Source organism: Thalassophryne amazonica, chromosome 10, assembly GCF_902500255.1.
Source record: "Thalassophryne amazonica chromosome 10, fThaAma1.1, whole genome shotgun sequence".
In the NCBI taxonomy this organism is placed as follows: domain Eukaryota; kingdom Metazoa; phylum Chordata; class Actinopteri; order Batrachoidiformes; family Batrachoididae; genus Thalassophryne; species Thalassophryne amazonica.
The window spans coordinates 54,504,172-54,529,406 of NC_047112.1; the positions used below are offsets into that span (position 1 = coordinate 54,504,172).

General features: G+C 46.5%; 1 protein-coding gene across 2 annotated transcripts in view; it reads right to left on the reverse strand.

Moving 5' to 3' along the window:
• tbxa2r (thromboxane A2 receptor) overlaps positions 1-25,235 on the reverse strand; it is a 43,718-nt gene that overhangs the window by 4,294 nt on the left and 14,189 nt on the right. Inside the window, exon 3 of one of the 2 annotated variants that reach the window (XM_034180026.1) lies at positions 15,990-16,165. The exons of the other annotated variant lie outside the window; for it this stretch is intronic. Within the exon in view, the coding sequence (XP_034035917.1) occupies positions 16,010-16,165 (156 nt within the window). The 3' untranslated portion in view covers positions 15,990-16,009. Of the gene's footprint in view, positions 1-15,989; positions 16,166-25,235 lie in introns of those variants that run through there. 2 annotated transcript variants of the gene reach the window in all.

Genomic DNA, 25,235 nt, shown 5'->3' on the forward strand with positions numbered 1-25,235 from the left:
GAATGCTCGCAAGTTGGCACAAATTTTACACCGGATGGCCTTCCTGATGCAACTCCAGATCCTCTAAAATTCCACACTGAAAGGAACTGCTCATTGGTGGGCTTGAACCAAGGATCTTCATGCTATTAAATAGAAGTGCTAATGACTGTGCTGTCCATTTTCATTTTCCCACCCACTTTATAAAGGAATGTTTTTTAAACAACTGACAAATTGAAAGTTTTTCCTCATTATCCATGCTGTAAAGATTTAACAGTAGTAGGCACAGTTCTGCTAATCCGCTAGCCACTAATTGGCGAAGCTAACATTTTCATTAACGGGTTAGCTTTTCAGCTAACTTTGAAAACCACCAGCGGACCAATTAGTTTCCGCTAAATTTAGTTCCACTAACTTTCAGTCCGCTAACATCTTTTTTGCTGGTAAAGTGAGTAAATTTAACAGTCAAAAACGTTTGTAAACCCTAAAATCATAAGCACACAATCACTGGTAAGAAGATAAGACGTTACGCTGTGGACAAAAAACACTATTTTTATTTATTTATTTTTCGTGCATTGTTTTGTGCTTGTGAATGCAACGGTTTAGAAATATATAATATACGAGGTCTGTTAGAAAAGTATCGGACCTTTTTACTTTTTTCAAAAACCTGATGGATTTGAATCACGTGTGCTTGCATGAGCCAACCTTGAACCTTCGTGCGCATGCGTCAATTTTTTCACACCTGTCGACTGCGTCATTTGCTTGTAAGCAGCCTTTGTGTGAGGACGGGTGTAGTCTCTTGTCGTTTTTTCTTTGCAAGGAAATGGCGGAACGACTGGAGCAGTGCGACTGCATCAAATTTTGCCAGAAACTGGGCGACAGCCAGGTGGAAACCATTCGGATTATTCAGACGGCTTTCGGTGACGATCCTATGGGCATCACACAGATTAAGGAGTGGTACAACCGGTTTAAAAACAGCTGGACAACGGTGGAGAGAGCGCCGCGCTTCGGTCGGCCATCAACATGCTGAAATGACCGGATCATTTCCAAAGTGAATGCTGTGGTAATGTGGGACTGTTGTGTGACTATCCGAGAAATTATGGAAGAGGTGGACATCAGCAGTTTTTCGACACATTTCACTGTGACAGAAGATTTGGCCATGAAAAGAGTTGCAGCAAAATTCATCTGCACGAAGCTGATGGCGCAGCAAAAGCGCCATCGTGTTGAAGTCTCACAGGACATGTTGTGACATGCTCACTTCTTCCACCATTCGGAAGATTCAGATGGCTTTCGGTGGCTTTACAGTCGTGTGACTATCCGAGAAATTGTGGATGAGCTGGGCATGTCACAACATGTCCTGTGAGGCTTCAACACGGTGGTGCTTTTGCTGCGCCATCAGCTTCGTGCCGATGAATTTCGCTGCAACTCTTTTCATGGCCAAATCTTCTGTCACAGTGGAATGTGCCGAAAAAGTTCTGATGTCCACCTCTTCCACAATTTCTTGGATAGTCACACGACGGTCCCACATCACCACAGTGTTCACTTTGGAAATTATCTGGTCATTTCAGCATGTTGATGCCAACCGGAGTGAGGCGCGCTCTCCACCGTTGTGCGGCCGTCTTTAAACCGGTTGTACCGCTCCTTAATCTGTGTGATGCCCATAGGATCATCACCGAAAGCCGTCTGAATAATCTGAATGGTTTCCACCTGGCTGTCGCCCAGTTTCTGGCAAAATTTGATGCAGTCGTGCTGCTCCAGTCGTTCCGCCATTTCCTTGCAAATGTGACCGCAGGACCTTTGTGGCCGGGACGGCGGTGGGCTCGAACCCAGACGGCTCGCACTAAAGACCATTCCTCTACCAGGTCAGCCAAATCCTCTACCAGGTCAGCCAAAGGGGAAATCCCCATTAGCCAAGCTAGCGGGACCATCTTTTCAATCAGGACCCGGGACCTTCATCCCGCTACATACACTCAACAAAAATATAAACGCAACACTTTTGGTTTTGCTCCCATTTTGTATGAGATGAACTCAAACATCTAAAACTTTTTCTACATACACAATATCACCATTTCCCTCAAATATTGTTCACAAACCGGTCTAAATCTGTGATAGTGAGCACTTCTCCTTTGCTGAGATAATCCATCCCACCTCACAGGTGTGTCATATCAAGATGCTGATTAGACACCATGATTAGTGCACAGGTGTGCCGTAGACTGTCCACAATAAAAGGCCACTCTGAAAGGTGCAGTTCTGTTTTATTGGGGGGGGGATACCAGTCAGTATCTGGTGTGACCACCATTTTCCTCATGCAGTGCAACACATCTCCTTCGCATAGAGTTGATCAGGTTGTCAACTGTGCCCTGTGGAATGTTGGTCCACTCCTCTTCAATGGCTGTGCGAAGTTGCTGGATATTGGCAGGAACTGGTACACGCTGTCGTATACGCCGGTCCAGAGCATCCCAAACATGCTCAATGGGTGACATGTCCGGTGAGTATGCCGGCCATGCAAGAACTGGGACATTTTCAGCTTCCAAGAATTGTGTAAAGATACTTGCAACATGGGGCCGTACATTATCCTGCTGCAACATGAGGTGATGTTCTTGGATGGTACAACAATGGGCCTCAGGATCTCGTCACGGTATCTCTGTGCATTCAAAATGCCATCAATAAAATGCACCTGTGTTCTTCGTCCATAACAGACGTCTGCCCATACCATAACCCCACCGCCACCATGGGCCACTCAATCCACAACATTGACATCAGAAAACTGCTCACCCACACGACGCCACACACGCTGTCTGCCATCTGCCCTGAACAGTGTGAACCGGGATTCATCCATGAAGAGAACACCTCTCCAACGTGCCAGCGAATGTGAGCATTTGCCCACTCAAGTCGGTTACAACGACGAACTGGAGTCAGGTCGAGACCCCGATGAGGACGACGAGCATGCAGATGAGCTTCCCTGAGACGGTTTCTGAAAGTTTGTGCAGAAATTCTTTGGTTATGCAAACTGATTGTTTCAGTAGCTGTCTGAGTGGCTGGTCTCAGATGATCTTGGAGGTGAACATGCTGGATGTGGAGGTCCTGGGCTGGTGTGGTTACACGTGGTCTGCGGTTGTGAGGCTGGTTGGATGTACTGGCAAATTCTCTGAAGCGCCTTTGGAGACGGCTTATGGTAGAGAAATGAACATTCAATACACGAGCAACAGCTCTGGTTGACATTCCTGCTGTCAGCATGCTAATTGCATGCTCCCTCAGATCTTGCGACATCTGTGGCATTGTGCTGTGTGATAAAACTGCACCTTTCAGAGTGGCCTTTTATTGTGGGCAGTCTAAGGCACACCTGTGCACTAATCATGGTGTCTAATCAGCATCTTGATATGGCACACCTGTGAGGTGGGATGGATTATCTCAGCAAAGCAGAAGTGCTCACTATCACAGATTTAGACTGGTTTGTGAACAATATTTGAGGGAAATGGTGATATTGTGTATGTGGAAAAAGTTTTAGATCTTTGAGTTCATCTCATACAAAATGGGAGCAAAACCAAAAGTGTTGCGTTTATATTTTTGTTGAGTGTATCTCCCCACCATTTTTGACTTTGTCCCAAAGTCACAGGTGCATTTAAGGATGTTCTGTGACTACCCACATCCTGTTCGTGATGCCAGATTGTGACCGCAGGTGTTGTGTGGGCCGCTGAAGAGGAGGTACTGCTGGCCCACCACCACCAGAGGGCGCCCTGCCTGGAGTGCGGGCTCCAGGCACCAGAGGGCGCTGCCGCCTGATGAGAGCAGCCAGGGTGACAGCTGTCACCCATTACTGGACACAGCTGACTCCACTCAGCACGGAGGTATATCATCAGGACGGCGTCTCCACCTCGATGCCGAGATATCGCCTTGAGATAGAGGTAACATTCTCCGCAGCATATTCTGTGTTAATTGATAAACTTGTTAAACCTTTCAGGACAGCTGACTACCTCAGGCCGAGTGACTAGATAAGTACTCACCTTCCTGCTTTTTTGGGACGAGAGGTGGAGGCAGCTTCTCCCCTCTCCGTGTTACTGGGTGCAGCCGCATCCACACCTGTGTGTTGTTGCTCTCTCTTGCCAGCAGTACCGGATCCGACGAGCGGAGGCAGTGGCCACCTGGGAATTCGGGACTTGGCGGTTCCAGTACTTCCAGGGTTCGGTGGCAGAGGAAATCTGGATGGTTCCGGTTCGACCTGGACGGACGTCTCCTACCTTCGAGCCTGCCCACACGACACCAGCAGAATTCGGCTTAACCCCAAATTGTTGATTGTTGTATTGGTTGTGCTCGTTTCACAATAGTAAAACTTGTTATTTATCTTCTCCATTGTCCGTTCATTTGCGCCCCCTGTTGTGGGTCCGTGTTCCTACACTTTCACAACAGGATATCTCGGCCAGCGTCATGGATCCCGAGGGGCGTCAACCGGCTGTTGAACGGCCAATGGAAGAACAGGGAGCGTCGGCGTCTTCGGGAGGGGTAATCGGTGAGTTGCAGCGGATCCTCACCGCTTTCACCACTCGGATGGATTTAATGACCGAGCAGAACGTTCTCCTAAACCGCAGGGTGGAGGCTCTCGCCGCACAAGTGGAAGCGCGCCCTTCGGGCGCCGCTGCGGCTCTCCCTCCCGAGGACCCTGCGCGTAATAGTGACGTTCCACTGGTCGTTCAACGGCCCCTCCCTCCGTCCCCAGAAGCATACATAAGCCCTCCAGAACCGTACGGAGGCTGTGTGGAGACGTGCGCGGATTTTTTGATGCAGTGTTCGCTCGTCTTCGCACAGCGTCCCGTGATGTACGCGACTGACGCTAGCAAAGTAGCTTATGTAATAAACCTGCTTCGCGGGGAGGCACGCGCTTGGGCTACAGCGTTCTGGGAGCAGAACTCACGGCTCCTTCATACATACGATGGGTTTGTGCGGGAGCTCAGAACGGTGTTCGATCATCCCAATAGAGGAGAGACCGCTTCAACCGCGCTACTGTCAATAAGACAGGGGCGTCGGAGCGCAGCTGCCTATGCAGTCGCCTTCCGCATCGCGGCGGCGAGATCCGGCTGGAATAGCACTGCCCTCCGCGCCGCCTTTGTAAACGGACTGTCACTGGTCCTAAAAGAGCACCTGGTGGCGAAGGACGAACCGCGGGATTTAGATGGGCTCATCGATCTAGTCATACGACTCGACAACCGGCTAGAGGAACGCCGTCGGGAACGAGGCGAAGGGCGTGGCCAGGCACGCGTCGTCCCTCTCCCTTCCGGTTCCGACCGAGCTCCGCCCTCCCCACGCTCCTCTGTTCCTGCGCTCCGTGCGCCTACGGCTCCCCCTGCTGACGAAGCTATGGACACGAGCAGGGCAACATTTAGGGCACCTGGAGCACAAAGGAGGCGGGCCCACGGAGCTTGTTTTGTTTGTGGCTCGATTGAGCATCTGGCAAACGACTGCCCCGAGCAGTTAAACTCCAACGCCCGCCCCTAGAGACTGGGCCAGGGGTGGGCCGAAACATTCACGTGGGACACACCCACATTGCTACACGACTCCCAGTCACGATCCTGTTTGAGGATTCAACCCTGAAGGCCCCAGCACTGGTGGACACGGGCTCCGAGGGGAATCTGCTAGACAGTAGATGGGCGAGGGAGATAGGGCTCCCTCTGGTGGCTCTTACCTCGCCTGTGCAGGTTCGGGCACTAGATGGCTCCCTACTCCCACCAATCACGCATAAGACACCTCCAGTAACTCTGGTGGTGTCAGGTAACCACCGGGAGGTGATCGAGTTCTTTGTGACTCAGGCCACCTCCCGTGTGGTTTTGGGTTTTCCCTGGATGCTAAAACACAATCCCCGGATCGATTGGCCATCCGGGGTAGTGGTTCAGTGGAGCGAAACCTGCCATCGGGAGTGTCTAGGTTCCTCGGTTCCTCCCGGCTCCCAAGCTAAGGAGGAGGTCCGAGTCCCGCCCAATCTGAAGGCGGTGCCGGTGGAGTACCATGACCTCGCTGACGTGTTCAGCAAGGATCTGGCTGTCGCTTCCTCCCCACCGCCCGTATGATTGTGCCATTGATTTGGTTCCAGGCAGTGAGTTCCCGTCCAGTAGGCTGTACAACCTCTCACGGCCGGAGCGTGAATCAATGGAGACCTACATCCGGGACTCATTAGCTGCCGGGTTGATCCGGAATTCCACCTCTCCGATGGGTGCTGGTTTCTTTTTTGTGGGTAAAAAGGATGGCGGGCTTCGTCCATGCATTGATTATAGGGGGTTGAACGAAATCACGGTTCGCAATCGATACCCGTTGCCCTTGTTGGATTCAGTGTTCACCCCCTTGCATGGAGCCAAAATCTTCACCAAGCTTGATCTTAGGAATGCGTATCATTTGGTTCGGATCCGGAAGGGAGACGAATGGAAGACGGCATTTAACACCCCGTTAGGCCATTTTGAGTACCTGGTCATGCCGTTCGGTCTCACTAATGCTCCCGCGACTTTCCAAGCGTTGGTAAACGATGTCTTGCGGGACTTCCTGCACCGGTTCGTCTTCGTGTATCTGGACGATATACTCATCTTTTCCCCGGATCCTGAGACTCATGTCCGGCATGTCCGTCAGGTCCTGCAGCGGTTGTTGGAGAACCGCCTGTTTGTGAAGGGCGAGAAGTGTGAATTCCACCGCACTTCTTTGTCCTTCCTGGGGTTTATCATCTCCTCCAACTCCGTCGCCCCTGATCCGGCCAAGGTTGCGGCGGTGAGAGATTGGCCCCAACCCACAAGCCGTAGGAAGCTGCAACAGTTCCTCGGCTTTGCTAATTTCTACAGGAGGTTCATTAAGGGCCACAGTCAGGTAGTTAGCCCCCTGACAGTCCTGACCTCACCAAAAGTTCCCTTCACCTGGTCGGATCGGTGCGAAGCCGCGTTCAAGGAGTTGAAACGGCGCTTTTCGTCTGCACCAGTTCTGGTGCAGCCCGATCCTAGCCGCCAGTTAGTGGTTGAAGTGGATGCCTCGGACTCAGGGATAGGAGCGGTGCTCTCCCAGAGCGGGAAGACCGATAAGGTCCTTCACCCGTGTGCCTATTTTTCCCGCAGGTTGACCCCCGCTGAACGGAACTATGACGTCGGCAATCGGGAACTCCTTGCTGTGAAAGAGGCCCTCGAAGAGTGGAGACATCTGTTGGAGGGAACAGCCGTGCCATTCACGGTTTTCACTGACCATCGGAACCTGGAGTACATCAGGACCGCCAAGCGGCTGAACCCCAGGCAAGCCCGCTGGTCACTGTTCTTTGGCCGTTTTGACTTCCGGATTACCTACCGTCCCGGGACCAAGAATCAAAGATCGGATGCATTGTCCCGGGTGCACGAAGACAAAGTCAAAACGGAACCGTCGGATCCCCCGGATCCCATCATCCCGGAGTCCGCTATCGTGGCCGCCCTCACCTGGGACGTAGAGAAGACCGTCCGGGAGGCCCTGACCCGTGACCCGGACCCCGGAAACGGACCAAAGAACAGACTATACGTCCCACCAGAAGCTAGGGCTGCAGTCCTGGACTTCTGTCACGGTTCTAAACTCTCCTGTCACCCTGGGGTGCGAAGGACCGTGACAGTCGTCCGGCAACGCTTCTGGTGGGCATCCCTGGAGGCCGACGTCCGGGACTACGTCCAGGCCTGTACCACCTGCGCCAGGGGCAAGGCCGACCACAGAAAGACCTCAGGGCAGCTACAGCCACTGCCCGTGCCTCATCGCCCCTGGTCCCACATCGGCCTGGACTTTGTCATGGGTCTCCCGCCGTCCCAGGGAAACACCGTCGTCTTCACGATAGTGGACCGTTTCTCCAAGGCGGCCCACTTCGTGGCCCTCCCGAAGCTCCCAACGGCCCAGGAGACAGCGGACCTCCTGGTCCACCACGTCGTCCGTCTGCATGGTATACCATCAGACATCGTCTCCGATCGCGGTCCCCAGTTTACCTCACACGTTTGGAGGAGCTTCTGCCGGGAACTGGGGGCCTCGGTCAGCCTTTCGTCCGGGTACCACCCCCAGACCAACGGGCAAGCAGAGCGGGCCAACCAAGAATTGGAGCAGACACTACGCTGTGTGACAGCCGCGCACCCGACGGCCTGGAGTACCCACCTGGCCTGGATCGAGTACGCCCACAACAGCCAAGTGTCATCAGCCACCGGCCTCTCCCCGTTTGAGGTGTGCTTGGGGTATCAGCCCCTCTTGTTTCCGGTGGTCGAGGGAGAGGTCGGTGTGCCCTCGGTCCAGGCCCACCTACGGAAGTGCCGTCGGGTGTGGCGTGCCGCCCGCTCTGCTTTGTTGAAGCCCCGGACGAGGGCGAAGAAACATGCAGACCGGCGGCGGGCCCCGGCCCCCACGTATTGTCCTGGGCAGGAAGTGTGGTTGTCCACCAAGGACATTCCCCTTCAAGTGGACTCCCCCAAGCTCCAAGAACGATACATCGGTCCCTTCAAGATCCTCAAAGTCATCAATCCCGCCGCAGTGAGGCTTCAGCTTCCGGCCTCGCTGCGGATTCACCCAGTGTTTCATGTCTCCTGGATAAAACCCCATCACACCTCACCCCTCTGCACCCCGGGTCCGGCACCACCTCCTGCCCGGATCATCGACGGGGAACCGGCTTGGACCGTGCGCCGGCTCCTCGATGTCCGTCGAATGGGCCGGGGTTTTCAGTACCTGGTGGACTGGGAGGGGTACGGCCCCGAAGAACGCTCCTGGGTGAAGAAGAGCTTGATCCTGGACCCGGCCCTCCTGGCTGACTTCTACCGTCGCCATCTGGACAAGCCCGGTCGTGCGCCAGGAGGCGCCCGTTGAGGGGGGGGTCCTGTTGTGTGGGGCGCTGAAGAGGAGGTACTGCTGGCCCACCACCACCAGAGGGCGCCCTGCCTGGAGTGCGGGCTCCAGGCACCAGAGGGCGCTGCCGCCTGATGAGAGCAGCCAGGGTGACAGCTGTCACCCATTACTGGACACAGCTGACTCCACTCAGCACGGAGGTATATCATCAGGACGGCGTCTCCACCTCGATGCCGAGATATCGCCTTGAGATAGAGGTAACATTCTCTGCAGCATATTCTGTGTTAATTGATAAACTTGTTAAACCTTTCAGGACAGCTGACTACCGCAGGCCGAGTGACTAGATAAGTACTCACCTTCCTGCTTTTTTGGGACGAGAGGTGGAGGCAGCTTCTCCCCTCTCCGTGTTACTGGGTGCAGCCGCATCCACACCTGTGTGTTGTTGCTCTCTCTTGCCAGCAGTACCGGATCCGACGAGCGGAGGCAGTGGCCACCTGGGAATTCGGGACTTGGCGGTTCCAGTACTTCCAGGGTTCGGTGGCAGAGGAAATCTGGATGGTTCCGGTTCGACCTGGACGGACGTCTCCTACCTTCGAGCCTGCCCACACGACACCAGCAGAATTCGGCTTAACCCCAAATTGTTGATTGTTGTATTGGTTGTGCTCGTTTCACAATAGTAAAACTTGTTATTTATCTTCTCCATTGTCCGTTCATTTGCGCCCCCTGTTGTGGGTCCGTGTTCCTACACTTTCACAACAGCAGGACCTTTGTGGCCGGGACGGCGGTGGAATCGAACCCAGATAGCTCGCACTAAAGACCATTCCTCTACCAGGTCAGCCAAAGGGGAAATCCCCATTAGCCAAGCTAGCGGGAACGTCTTTTCAATCAGGACCCGGGACCTTCATCCCGCTACACAAAGAAAAAACGACGAGAGACTACACCCATCCTCACACAAAGGCTGCTTACAAGCAAATGACGCATGCGCATGAAGGTTCAAGGTTGGCTTATGCAAGCACACGTGATTCAAATCCATCAGGTTTTTGAAAAAATAAAAAGGTCTGATACTTTTCTAACAGACCTCATAGAGATAAACTGTGGCTTCTAATACTGCAGTTTACTGCTTTTCATAAAGATGATGACAGTGTTTGGGGTTTTATTTTTTATTTATTTATTTTTTGTGTGTTCATTTTGTGTTTGTAATCGTCTTTGAATTTACCCAGCAGCCCCTGCGGCGCTTAAACTCAAAACCAACTTATCAGTAGCCGACAGTGAACAGAGTAAATACTTAAAGTTAGCAGTTTGCAGTAACTTCTGCTAAATTTTTTAGCAGTTTATCGGTTTAGCATTATAAAAGTTAACTAGTCAGTTAGCAGTTTAAAGGTTATCAAAGCTAACTTTGTGGTTAGCTGTGCTCACCACAGAAGACTTACAAGGATTGACTTTTCCTGTGAATAAAAGTCAACTACCATTTATTTCCCATCATTTACTGGGTGCCACATCTTGTGACTTATTGTTTGTTGCTGTGACGCCACTCTGAACTTCACACGGTTGTATACGCTTCTTTTATTTCTGTATAGCACTCTTCTGGTTATTAATTGTATCTACTCTGAACGTTATTTAACAACAGTCCTGTTGTGAATAGCTAGCAGTTAGCATTTGCTAGCTAGGTCGACCCCTCCCCTCTCCGTTGATACTTTTTATAGCTGTTTCTTTTCTACCCGTTTAATACTTCTGTTCGTTTTTCAGTTGAACTGCTCTGAATTTTAAGTAATTATTTTACTCCTGTGTAAAATCTTAGGAGTGGCTAGCATTTTCGCTAGTGGTTAGCTTGCGTTAGCTATTTCGGACCCCCGTCATAATTTTTTCATTTCATTTTTTTACACTCCTGTTAGTTAATTTACTGTTTAGTGTATTTTATAGCTGCTGCATTTTTACCTGTTTAATACTTCTGTTAGTTTTTTAGTGTAACTGCTGTGAATTTTAATAAATTTAGTTGGGTCTGTGTGAGCCTTAGGAGTGGTTAGCTTATCCATTCTTGGTTAGCTCGTGTTTGCTTGGCTACATTCTTGAATTTCTTAGTGCACAAAGTACACTACTAATTCTACTTTACACCCTCAATAAATCCTGTGTGATGTTAGAAGATAGGGTGGCTCTCTTAGAGAGCCGTGTCAGTAAGTTAGAGCAGCTTCTTAGCGCAGTGGAGTTAGATGTTACGGGCACTCCAGATGAGGTTAGTGTTGGACCGGCTAGCGAGCCCATTAGCATCAGCTTAGAAACGCTGGCTGTGGAGGACAGCTTTCGGACTGTGGCTAGGCGGAGGAAGCCCCATAGGGCTTGTACCCAGTTGTGGCACCCTGATCACACTCGCCAGTGCGAACTGTGAATCGGTTCTCCCCCTTGGATTTGCCAGATGTGAATTCTCTGAGCCCACAAGTGACTTCCACTCCTGTCTCCAGGTCGAAACACCGGACTTTAGTGATAGGGGATTCTATCACCTGCAAAATCAGGTTACAGACGCCGGCTGACGATAAATGTATTCCTGGGGCTCCAGGAATCTCCCAACATTGCATCTCATCTTAGGGTGCTGATGCTGCAGAAGGGAAGACAGACGAAGGAACATGACATGAGATATAGTCACATAATTATTCACGTTGGCACCAATGATATCAGGATGAAGCACTCAGAGGTCACAAAAATGGACATAGAGAGGACTTGTGACCTTGCCAGAAAGATGTGTTGGCATAGATTAATTGTCTCTGTCCCCTCTCCTCCCGGGGTACTGATGAGGCGTTTAGCAGGCTGACATCGTTAAATAGGTGGCTGGTGCAGTTTTGTAGACAGCAAGGCTTTAGCTTTATTGATAACTGGCCTTTGTTCTGGGGCCACTGTGACTTGCTGATGCCGGACGGCCTCCACCCTACTGGGGAAGGCGCCGCCATCTTGTCTGCGAACATACATAGGGCTCTACAGGGAGGGTAACATTAGGAATCTACAGCAGGCCGCGGAGCAGGTGATTAGAGACCCTGCAAGGCTTATGACAAATGTGGGTGTGGAATCCATTAGCTTAGTGGGGAAGTTAGTGCAGAAAATTCACTATGGTGATAGTGCAGTTTATTTGCCAGGGAGGGAATTTCAACAAGTTGAGACTGTGGCCTACTTCCGTAGTCGTGTCCATAAAAATCATAGAGGGATATGCTTTCCAAACTTAATACCCATTACTATATTGGATGATGTTGAAATTGATGAAAGGCCCAGTGCTTGTTCCAGCAATAGCAATGATTTCATGTCTGCTACCTACAACGCGCGTGGAATGTCTTAAACCTAAACCTACTTCTAGGCATCTTATATATGCTACTCTGGAACCACCTCTAAACTGAAACAGTTCAACTGTCAACCCCACTGAGGTCCTTAGACTGGGTCTCACTAACATAAGATCACTGTCCTCAAAATCATTGTTGATCAATGATCTAATTATTGATCATCATTTAGATATGATTGGGCTATGTGAAACCTGGCTTAATCCTACAGCTGTCCTCCCGTTAAATGAGGCCTGCCCACCAGCATATACAATTAGTCACGTCCCTCATGATGCGAAGCAAGGCGGGGGTGTTGCTCTTATTTATAAATCTAGGTTTAGCTTATTAGCTGTTGGGGGTTACAAATATCACTCGTTTGAGCATCTGATTCTCCGCTCTGCTTAGGATATTACACATTGCCATGGTCAGAAGAATAAAAATCAGTCGTATTACTTTGTCACTGTATATAGGCCTCCTGGCCCATATTCTGAATTCTTAGATGAATTTGGGGCATTCATCTGTAACTTGTCAACTAGTATAGATAACACTGTGATCATTGGTGACTTTAACATTCATATAATTAAGCCTTCTGATCCCCTCTGCAAATCATTTATGGAAATTGTGGATGCATTAGGATTTCGGCAATGCATTCAGGATTCGACGCACATTAGTGGAAATACCCTGGATCTGGTTCTCGCACGTGGTATTGCTGTCATGAATACTGACATCATGCCTCTTACATCAGTGGTGTCTGATCACTCACTTATTAAATTTACAGTTTCGCTGCCGTGTTTAGTGGAACAACAACCTTATATATCATTACGGCGATGCATCAACTCCTCAACTAAGACTGAACTTGAAGCTAGACTGCCTGATGTCTTAGCTTCACATATGACAAATACCCAGTCAGTAGACAGACTTGTGGATAGTTTAAACTCAGTGCTCAAAACTACACATGATTGCACCACCTGTGTTAAAACCGCGCTCCCCCAAATCACAGTCACCTTGGTTCAATGATTATCTGCGTGACCTCAAGCATAAAGCAAGACGTTTAGAACAGAAATGGCGTCGTTCAAAATTAGAAGTATTTCACCTTGCGTGGCGTAATGCTATCTTAGACTATAAGCATGCATTATTGGCTACAAAGCGGACTTACTACTCTGATTTGATCAACAAAAACAAGCATAACTCAAAGTTCTTGTTCGACACAGTGGCAACACCTTTGCATGGACAACCACCTGTAGTTCGCTCTCCTTTTACAGCACAAGATTTCCTGGATTACTTTGGGAAGAAAATAGAAGGCATCAGCTTAAACATATCCCGGCATGCCTTAATCCAACCACTACACCCTGCTATTGATGTGGGCGCCACTACTGAGGTATTACCTAGATTTACAGAATTTGACAGTATCTCACTAGGCATGCTGACAAAATTCGTAATGTCAACAAAAAGCACAACCTGTTTATTCGATCCTATACCAACAAAACTGTTTAAGGACCTGTGGCCCACTCTTGGGCTGACTGTCCTGGAAATTATTAACCTGTCTTTAACTTCTGGATCTGTTCCTAAATGTTTCAAATCTGCAGTGATTAAACCATTACTTAAGAAACCTAATCTTGACCCTAGTGTATTGACAAACTATCGGCTGATATCAAATCTATAATTTTTCTCTAAAATTCTGGAAAAAGTGGTGTCACGGCAGCTCGTAGACTATCTTACTGAGAATAATCTCTTTGAGTCACTGCAGTCTGCTTTTAGAAAATATCATTCCACAGAGACGGCTTTCACTAAAGTGGTGAATGATCTTCTGCTTACAATGGATTTGGACACCATTGCGGTTCTGTTGCTGTTATATCTCAGTGCTGCATTTGATACAATGGATCATCATATTCTACTTGATAGGCTGGAAAATCACTTTGGGATTACTGGGAGTGCCCTTGCATGGCTGACGTCATACTTGACCAGTCGTTCTCACTGTGTTTTGTACAGTAACACTATCTCTAACCTTAGTGACATGAAATTTGGGGTTCCTCAGGGGTCTGTCTTAGGCCCCCTGCTTTTCTCCCTTTATATAGCACCCCTTGGGCACATATTGCGGCGTTTTGGGATTATCTTTCACTGCTATGCAGATGATACTCAGTTATACATGCCGATAACTGCTGGAAATCTCATTCACATAAAATCCTTAGAAGATTGCCTTGTAGCAGTGAAGTTGGATGTCTAGCAACTTCCTACTTTTAAACTCTGATAAGACTGAAATGATGGTTCTTGGTCCAGTGAGACATCGGCATCAATTTGACCAGTTAACGCTCAGCCTCGGCTTGTGTGTCATACATCACACTGACAAAGTGAGGACCCTTGGGGCAATTTTTGATCCTTTGTTGTCCTTTGGCCTCCACATTAGAAATATTACTAGGACTGCTTTCTTCCACCTGCGAAATATAGCGAAGATTCGTCCCATCCTGTCTATGGCTGATGCTGAGACCCTGATCCATGTATTGATCTCTTCTAGATTGGACTACTGCAATGTTCCATTTTCTGGTTTACCGCAGTCTAGCATTAGGGGTCTCCAATTGGTTCAAAATGCTGCAGCCAGACTTTTGACACGAAGCACAAAGTTCCACCACATTACACCCATTTTAGCATCCCTTCACTGGCTTCCTGTCCCAGTGAGATCACATTTTAAGGTTCTGCTACTAACCTATAAAATTATTCATGGACTGGCACCTCCCTACCTAGCTGACCTAATTAAACCTTACGTACCGGCCCGGGCTTTACGTTCTCAGGGTACAGGACTACTTTGTGTCCCTAAGGTGAATAAGAAGTCTGCGGGTCACAGAGCTTTCTCTTATCGTGCCCCTGTTCTGTGGAATGATCTCCCTGCATCAATAAAACAGTCAGATTCTGTGGAGACTTTCAAGTCCAGACTTAAGATGCACTTATTTTCCCTTTCATATGGCTAGCATACTGGTACAGTTTTGTTTTACGCTTTTTACTCTTTGAATTCATTTATTAGTAATTGGAGCGGGCCGCGGCCTCAACGTTACCTAAATTTTTGGTCTTTTAATGAAGTTTAGGGCTAGTGGCCAGCGATCACCTTAGTATTTCTCTGTTTTTCTTGTTGTTTACTGCTGGCAAATTATACAGTATTTTTTTGTCTTTCTGATGCCTGATTCTGTTTTTTCTCTCTGTTTAAGGTGCAGCTCCATCCAGAGATGGGAGTTGTATCCGTGTTGGCAATCCTCCTGTCCTGTGCACCAATAGCATTTCTTGTATATTCGTCCATGAATTGTTCTGTGAATTGTTCTGTAATTTATGTTTGTAGCATGGCCCAAGCAGAGGGTCACCCCTTTGAGTCTGATCTGCTTGAGGTTTCTTCCTCAGAGGGAGTTTTTCCTTACCACTGTTGCTCTGGGGGTTGGTAAGGTTAGACCTTACCTGTGTGAAGCGCTTTGAGGCAACTCTGTTTGATTTGGCGCTATATAAATGAAAATAAATTGAAATTGAAATTGAAATGACTGTTTGAGCCAAGGATGGCACGCACGCATGCACGCGCACACACACACACACAGAAGGTGCAATAGATTGAAATGATCATGCTGTTTGTCTTTCGACTACTCCAGATGTTCAGAGTTGCCAGAGTGGATCCAGTGGAGATCTGCAAGGTGTAGACAGAGCAAAATGGCTGCATGTTGAGATGATCATGTTAGTCTGAAGGAAGGAAAGTATGTAATCATGCAATAAAAACACATGACTAAGAATAGAATAAAGTGTTAACAGCAGCAGCAGGAGCAGTGTGAGACGCTGGCCACAGTATGAAGCATGGACATTGTTGCAACGTGGAAGTGGAACTGTCAGTATTGGCAGTCAACCACAGCCCAGATCAGTGGTGAGCAACGATGATATGGGGTGTTACGGTTATAAAGTTTGAATGTTTTTATTTAGCTTTTTTTTTTTACTCGCCTTAGTCGGGACACTTGACACATGATGTATATCCACGGGTCAAATATCTGATTCCAGGTTGCCATTCGAATGTAGAACAAAACAGTGTCTGGTCTTACAGGATCAGCAGTCACAGTGCTCAGCAGAATGTAAATCTGTGCAGGGTGCAGAGAAATGTTTGCTGCAGTGACAAAGTTTAAACCTTCATACAACATGATTATTTAATGTAACGGAATAAAAGGGGTACTTTTTAACGACGGTATGGGTCTCCTGCTCAAGTTGTTTTCTTGAAGGCAGAAGACAATTAAGGGCCTGATTTAATATAAGCAAGTTGTTTTGGCTTCTCCCTTTTTCAGCTTGGGGTCTCCATAGCAGATCCAATATGCATCTGTATGTTGATTTGGCAAAGGTTATACACCCTTTCAAGACACAACTCCACATTACACGGAGAATGAGCATGGGTGGTCTTAAACCAGCAACATTTTGCTCTGGGAACAAGAATATGAACCACTTGACCACCACAACACCCATGAGCCTGTTTTAGTAAGATCCCATATAATGAGTGTTAAATTGCGTGAGCATTCTGAACTTTGGTTCTGTTGGGTTGGAAAACGTTTTTTTGGGTGATTTACAATGAACACTTGCGCACATGACAGTGGGTGGTAACATAATGTAGATAGCAGTATGCAAATTGGGATTTTGCTTGTGTTAATTATTGTAAGTGCAAAGTGAGATTCAATCAGCCACTTGCAGGTATACGTGGCATGCTTCGTCATGCACAAACTCTGCCACATAACTGAGCATGTTCCTGCGAGGCAGCCGCGTGAATGGGCCCCCCCATGTCAACTGCTCTGAGATTGCTGTCCGATGTTTTCAGACCGCACCTTGAAACTTTTCAAATGTGGGTCGATTCATCATTTGGACATCATTCTGCCCCATTCGTGCTATGTGTGACGGGGGTCTTAATGAACACTTCTGGACGTGAGCATATTACGCATGTACTTTACTCACTCCACTGGCTCCAGTTCATTTAAACTTGATTTAAAGATTTTAATACAGTGGTTATTTGCTATAACGCGGTTCACCTTTCATGGCCTCGCAGTTTCGCGGATTTTTTTTTAGTGCAATTTTGCATGCTTCTTCTTTTCTTTTTTTTTGAACAGTGCATTGTGTTCTGCGTCCTTATCAGGCGGGTCGGTCGTAGCACATGTCGGCATCACCGCGATTGCTCTCACTGCCTCCGATGCACTTACCGAGTCTGCGGGCTCGGTAAGTGCACTCACACCGCCCCACTGTCTGCTGTGTAGAGTTGCGGCCAAGCTCTGGCAACAGGTCCAGAGACTACACTCGCTGTTTTGATGCGGAGCGCTCCAGCAGCCCGCAAGGATAGAATTCTTGCTGAAAAATCCGCAGCGCTGCATGGTCTCGGTAACCGCAGCCTCAGAGCTCCATGCCCACTGAGAGAGGTTTGTATCTTTTTAATGACTTGGATTCTTTGCGGGTCCCGCATCCGTCCCGCAACGGTAACACTAGAGGCAGTGAGCGAAGAAAGAGCACGCGCATTGTGTTCTGCGTGTGCCTGTTTATAATCTTCTCGCCCAGAAGAAAGAAGAGCGCCAACAGCTACCCAGAATTGTGTTCTTCAATCGGAAAACGACACCTGCACCGAGGTGTCACTCAGTGGAAAAAGATGCTACAGCGGAGCGACGCCGCGACGAAGAGGCGCGGTCAGAGGAACTGTGAAATACTGGTTAGTCACTATTAATAATTTCTTATGTGTCCAACCTCGTAGGTTGATCGTTAAAATTAAATTCATTAATTCTAAAAGCCATCATAATTATTTATAGGAAAACCTTCTGTTTTTATTTGTCAAACAAATGTTTGGGCCTGAAAACAAGTTTTGATCTTTGGTTTCATTCTATAATACTGGACTTATTTTTCTAATAAGGTTTGAACTTTGAGAGTGTTTACACAGGAGAGAAAAGTGAGAAAATGTTAATGCCTGTTTGAGAAAAGTGTATAAAGTGTGTAGTGAGGGGTTTTACAGCCTTAAAACATCTATAATACTACTTCGCGGATTTTCCCTCATTTATCCCGCGATAAACGAGGGACCACTTTATTTGTTTTTAAAACTATTAATGGCCTTGCATCTTCCTACTGGTCTGAAATTTGAACTCTCTGCACTCACAGTATAGGACATTACAGGCATGTGGTCAACTTTACATAGATGTTCTGAGGTAAAAAACAAACTCCGGGGTGATCGTGCAGTAGCTGAACACAGTGTGTGGAACAAGTTACCTCCTGATTTATGCACTATTTCTGACCCAGTACTTTTTAAAATCAAAGCTCAAGACTTATTTATTTAAACTGGCTTTTAATACCCAGTGGTGCTGTGACATATTTTGTTTTATGTGCCTCTTTATTTTTTGAATTCTTGATCTTTGATTTTACTGTAAAACACTTTGGACACCTTCTGGCTGCTGTAAAGGGCTTTTTTGCTGTAAAGGGCAAATTAATGGTGGTTGATTGAAATGTTGATTGATAAACTGCCAACTCTTTCATATGCTCAACAGTTACAATGGATGATTTTTAAATTCTGTCTTCTGGGATCTCAGTTGCTGAAATGACAGTCTGTCATACGCAATAACTTAACATCCAATTTTCAAACACAAAATAATTAGCCACACACTATCAGCACACACTAAATTTCATTTTGCCATTGTGTGTGCAAACATCACCTGTTTGCATGTTCAACATCCAAAGTTTTATGCACTCAGGTGGACACACCCCAAGCTGCATATACATGAAGGTAAATGTGCTAACTGAACAATACACACTATTTTGTGAAGTGGATAGACACAATCAACAATACTTTTGAGGAGGAGGAGGAGGCTATGGTGTTTATGCACGTTTTTACACCCGCAAACTTTGGTAAATCAGGTCTTTAATGTGATTGGATGATGTTTTGTGTAGTTACACAGAAACAGCTGTTCAGCAGAAGAACTATTTCATGGATTTAAGAGCAGTAAGAGGTTCTGATCCAGTGGACAACCAGCAGGCTTAAAGATAAGCTTGTTAAAAGGGCACATTGCTAAAGAGAAATGAGCCATGTGGAAGGGAAGTGGAGCAAAGGAGCTTCAGATCTTGTGATGCATCTTTATGGTTCAAACATTTGAAGTGGTGCACTGATGAGAACAAGACGAATAAGAGTTGGGTGATGAAACACACATTCCATGGACCTGTTTAGTGGACACTCTTTTTTTTAGTCTCCGAAAAAAAAATTATAATACAACACATTCATTTTTACTCTCATCTTATGAGACTTAGAGAGCTGAGACTTTTTATCGACTTTTGCTCCAATGCATGAAAAATGGGAATGAAAACAAGTGTTGCATTTATAGTTTTGTTGAGTTACAGTACTCCGCCAATGGGTATTTATCTGGATGTTACCATCATTACCTAAATAGTTAACAGAAAAACATGGATTATGATCAATCTTAACAAGAAGAAAGATTTCAATTTGGCTTCAGTACATCTGGAATTGGCAAAACTGCCCAAAGATAGGTGCCCCAAGCTTGTGCATCATATTCAAGAAGACTTGAGGCTGTAATTGCTGCCAAAGGTGCATCAACAAAGTATTGAGCAAAGGGTGTGAACACTTATGTAAACGTGATTGCTTAGTTTTTGTTTTTTTTTTTTAATTAAAAAAAAAACTTTTTTCATGTTGTGATTATGGGGTGTTGTGAGTAGAATTTTGAGTGAAAAAATGTATATACTCTATTTTAGAATAATGCTGTGACACAACAAAATGTGGAAAAAGTGAAGTGCTGTGAATCCTTTCCAGATGCACTGTAAAAGAAATATGTAGGGAGCCATTAAAAAACATCAGCAGAGCCTAAGAGATATCCAACTTTTGTCTGAAGGCGGAGATGGCCAACTTCCCCATGTCTTATCGCCACACAACACGCATACTCTCAAACCACAGTGACACACACTGAAAACACAATGAAACAAGGCTAGTCAAACTTTATATGGATAAAATTGGTTCATTAAAGTTTCACAACAACCTCTGAATGTTCTGTCTATATTGCAGTTGACTCATAATGAGCCACATAAAAGTACTTCAGATAAGAACAGAAGAGTGTCCCAGATCAAAGTCTTTACAAATGCATTACTTATCCCCCAAATATGCTTTAACTAATGTAAACAGATGTCAGCAAGTCACCAATTTCCCACAAATAAGCTATAAATCTGCTTTTGCATAAATGATGACTTAACAAATATGTTTAAATGATATTATACCCATAAATCATGTATTTGTTGAGCATATGTGGCTCAGTGATAAATGATTATAGTGACATTTCCACAAATAATGTCCAAGGTTTCTGGTGTTATGAACAATCAGTGTCTCTCTTCACTTGCTGGCAACAACGGGTAAACTCTATGAAGCTTCTGGGAAGAGTAGATTTGGGAGTCAATTGAGGTCACCTCAATTATAGATTTACGCAAAAGTTAAGAGATCTTTTCTGTTGTGAAAGTGTAGTGACACGGACCCACAACAGGGGGCGCAAATGAACGGTCAATAGATGAGCCAAAAAGTAACAATTTAATGTTGTGAAGGTGCACAACGAAATACACAGACAATCTCAGAATATGATTACAGTCAATCCACAAAGGTGGCGTGTGGGCAGGCTCGAGGATAGAAGACGTTTGTCCTGAGAAGAGCCGGAATCACACGATTTCCACCGCCACCGAACCTGGTGAATACTGGAGCTGCCAAGTCCCGAATTCCCAGGTGATCACCGTCCCCGACTGTCGGATCTGGTACTGCTGGCGAGAACAAAGACAGTCAAGTGTGGGTGTGTGTACACCCTGTAACAACAACGGTGGGAATGTCACCTCCACCTCTAACACACACTCGTGCAGCGTCTGTTTAACCACTTATCTGACAGACGTAGGACGAAACAGTCGCGACCCACGCCGGTCCTCTGGTTGACAGCTGCAAAACAATAGCTCCTGAAATCACAGAATACTGGCAGAGAAGATTACCTCCAAAGAAGTACGATATCTCGGCGATGAGGTGGAGATGACGCCTGGGTTTTATGGAGTGAGATGATGAAGAATGAGTGACAGCTGTCAGGAATTAATGAGTGACAGCTGTCACTCCCGGCTGTGTCCGTGGCGGCAGCGCCCTCTCGTGCCTGAAGCCCGCACTTCAGGCAGGGCGCCCTCTGGTGGTGGGCCAGCAGTACCTCCTCTTCTGGCGGCCCACACAACATTTTCAGAAGGTCTACTAAAAAACCGTGAAATTACAGTGTTTCCGTTTAGTGATGGAATGCAACTGTTGGCTTCTTGTGAGGCTCTCAAGAGAACTGTAATTTAATTTAAGAATTTCAAGTCCTGCTAAATACTGTCATTTTATTTTCTTAAAAAAAATTAATATTGCCATAACTTCATCTGTAATATTGTTTAAGAAGCTCTCAGTCTCTTACTCCTTCCACATGTGCCATGTCATGTACTTAAGAATGTGATATGACTCTTTCTGTACGTTATGTGACCTGTAATAATGGAAAAAGTGTTTCCATTGCAGTTTTAAAATATAAGACTTTTTTGAGTCACCTGAAAATCCACCTCATGCAAGGTCTGCTTCCGCGTACCTCACGGCAGCCGGTGACGTCACGTGGATCAGCTGCTTCAACGACGCTGGCTGTGTTGTTACTAGCACGCTCCATGTCATTATCGTCTGCTGTCGTCTCAGCCTCTGTAGGCTCAGCCGCCAATGCATCCTCGGCAGCCACAGGAAAAGCTTCTACACGCCCTGCTTCTTCACCAGCCACAGCACCTGGGGATGCGGTCCACATGCACATGCGGCCGAACAGTCCTGCCATCCCAGAGCCTCTCCAGCATTCCTCTCTAAGATGACCACTGAGAACTCTCACTGTGGGACGGTTAATGACTTTTCATTTTTCATCTGGTTAATGCTGATCTATTTTCTTGCCTGTCAATCTGATATTAATTACTTAAAAGCATCACATCTAAATTTGAAATGGTTCTTTTATGCAGCACTTGAACATCTGTTAAAAACGTCACATCTGAAACTGAGATGGTTTTCCTGCAAATTTGTTGGAAATATGCTAAAATTGCCACATCGAATTCTGAAGTGTGTTTCATGCAAGCTACTTTTGAAATTATCTGTCATATGTATGTTTAATGCTGGGCTGCAGTCTTATGTCATTCTCCGGTTCCTCCCCCGAGAACGTTTGTCATTTTGGGGAATATAACTCCACTCACGCAGGTGCTGAGTCCTTTCATTGCTCCTCGAATTGCATTCCCTGTTCTGATCACATTTTGACTGTATCTGGGGGAATCAGCTGTTTTTTGTATGTTTTGAAGGAATGGATTTTCAGGAGTTGCTCATTTTCAAGTGAGATTTCTTTTCGTTGGCTGTATACCATGTCATGCAATTGGGTGTGGCACTTCTCCAGTTTTTGTATTGTACAAATGTACACCTCCCATATGCTCCATATTGCTTCTCACCTTGGCGCTGTAGTTAAAGTGTGTGTAAATCTCTGTTGAGTCCATACTCTTTTGATTGGCTTGAAATCTGGAATTGGAAGTTTACTCTCTTACTGGGTTTATGGATTAGCCTGGGCTTTACTTTTTCCTGCTTCATTGTTTTACCCATTTGGGGAGTATCCCCTTTAAGCGACTGGTTCCCTTTTTAGGTGGTCCCAAATGTTTTGACCGTAAATCTATTTTCATAAGTGCTGCTGACTCTGCTCCTAAGCCCAATGCCCCCCATAGTCAGGTACCTGATTCTGTTATGCTCTGTGATAAGCCTCATGGTCACCCTCCTGACCTAGCTGTAAGCTGGACCATAAACATGTTCCTGCAACAGGTTCCATTCAGGGTCCTTCCTCCTGTTACTCCTTGGCATCCTGTTCGCCACCCGTGGCTCTCTGTTCCTAGGTTCGGTCTCGAGGTCAGTCACCCTTTGGGTCTCCGGCTGTATAAGCCTTTTTTGTGGTCCTCGGGTCTCTGTGTGCCCTCCGCCCTGTTTTTGCCCCCACCGCCCACACAGTGTCGGCATGTCCTTTGTGCGGCCACCAGGAGACGGCCACGTGAGGAGTGGTACTGTCACAATTTCGGCCGGATCTGGGCTTTAATTTGAGTTTTCCCCTCTTTCTTTTTCCCCCTTCACATGCCCAGCCTTGATTTTCTAGTTATTTTATTTTCATCATGTGGTTATTCTCTGTTTTTATCATTTAGTTATCATTTGCCTTTCGTTGTCCCATTGCGTATACAACCCCAATTCCAATGAAGTTGGGACGTTGTGTGAAATGTAAATAAAAACAGAATACAATGATTTGCAATCCTCTTCAACCTATATTCAATTGAATACACCACAAAGACAAGATATTTAATGTTCATCCTAATAAACTTTCTTGTTTTGTGCAAATATTTGCTTAATTTGAAATGGATGCCTGCAAGATGTTTCAAAAAAGCTGGGACAGTTGTATGTTTACCACTGTGTTACATCACCTTTCCTTCTAACAACACTCAATAAGTGTTTGGGAACTGAGGACACTAATTGTGAGTGTCATGATTGGGTATATAAAAGGGGCATCCCCAAAAGTCTTAGCCATTAACAAGCAGAGATGGGGCAGGGATCACCACTTTGTTAACAACTGCATGAAAAAATAGTCCAACAGTTTAAGAACAATGCTTCTCAATGTTCAATTGCAAGGAATTTAGGGATTCCATCATCTACAGTCCATAATATAATCAGAGATTCTGGAGAACTTTCTACACATACGCGGCAAGGCCGAAAGCCAACTTTGAATGCCTGTGACCTTTGATCCCTCAGGTGGCACTGCATTAAAAACTGGCATCATTGTGTAAACCTCCCACTGTCCCAGCTTTTTTTGAAACACGTTCCAGGCATCCATTTCAAAATGAGCACATATTTGCACAAAAACAATAATGTTTATCAGTTTGAACATTAAATACCTTGTCTTTGTGGTGTATTCAATTGAATGTAGGTTGAAGAGGATTTGCAAATCATTCAAGTCTGTTTTTATTTACAGTTTACACAACATCCCAACTTCATTGGAATTGGGGTTGTATGATCTTTTGTGCTTAAATAACAGGTTTTGTTTATCAATTAGTCTCTGTCTTATTTTCTGGTCTGTTTAGTCATTTTGTTTTCTTAGTCAGTTCCTGTTCACTTTGGTCTTAGTGTTTATTCTCTCACTATTTTCTTATCAGTTCTCATGTTGTTTCGTCTAGTTGTTATACTCATGTCTGATTTTAGTTCCTGTTCATAGTAATATTATATTCAGTTGTAGCTCTGTTCATTGTTCCCTGTTATTCCTCACACACAGTTAATTATGTTCACTCCATGCCCTGCGCCTGCCATTATGTTTTTTCATCACTTTGATTCAGTCTGTTTTGTTTGCATTCACTCACGCTCTTTGCACCTGTTCATGCATCTTTATGTCTTACCTCACTCCACCTTGTGTTGTCCTTCCTCACTATCTTACAACATGCTTTATCTTGGTCCACTAGCCACACCCCCTTTCTAGATTCCTCCACACGTGCACCTTGTTAGCACCACCTGTCCCTCATTTCATACCAATTAGTCCACCATCATTTAAACCCTCACAGTCTCACAATCCCTTGCCAGTTTGTTGTCGCTTCTTGCACACATTCCAGCCTTTTGTTCTCAGTCCTGTTTCTGTCTAGCCGTGTACCATTTATTGGTCTGTTCTCTTGCATGGCGCAAGGCAACGCCGTGATGAAGCCTCATGGGACATGTTCTGGCATGTACAGGCACATCCACAATTTCTCGGATAATCACTCGATGGAAAAACCACTGACAACTGTCTGAACGTCATCTCAAAGCCGTCCTGTGAGACCAAAACAGAGGTGTTCCTTTGTCTCGCTCCATCAGAAAATCGGTCGTGACGCGCGAAGCTTCCGCTCGGCTTTTCATGACAAAATCTCTTGTTAAAAGTGAAATCTGCTGGAAAATGGCTGATGTTCAGCTCTTGTGATAACCAGAGAAAGTGCACACGACGGTCTCAGATCCACAGAGCCATCCGTTTAGAAATGATCCGGTGGTTTGTGGCTCTCTATGGCGGCACGGAGCGCGGCGCACCGAGCATCCTTAAAGCCGTCCTTAAAGCTGTATTAACAGTCCTTATTCTCTGTGAAGCCCGTAAA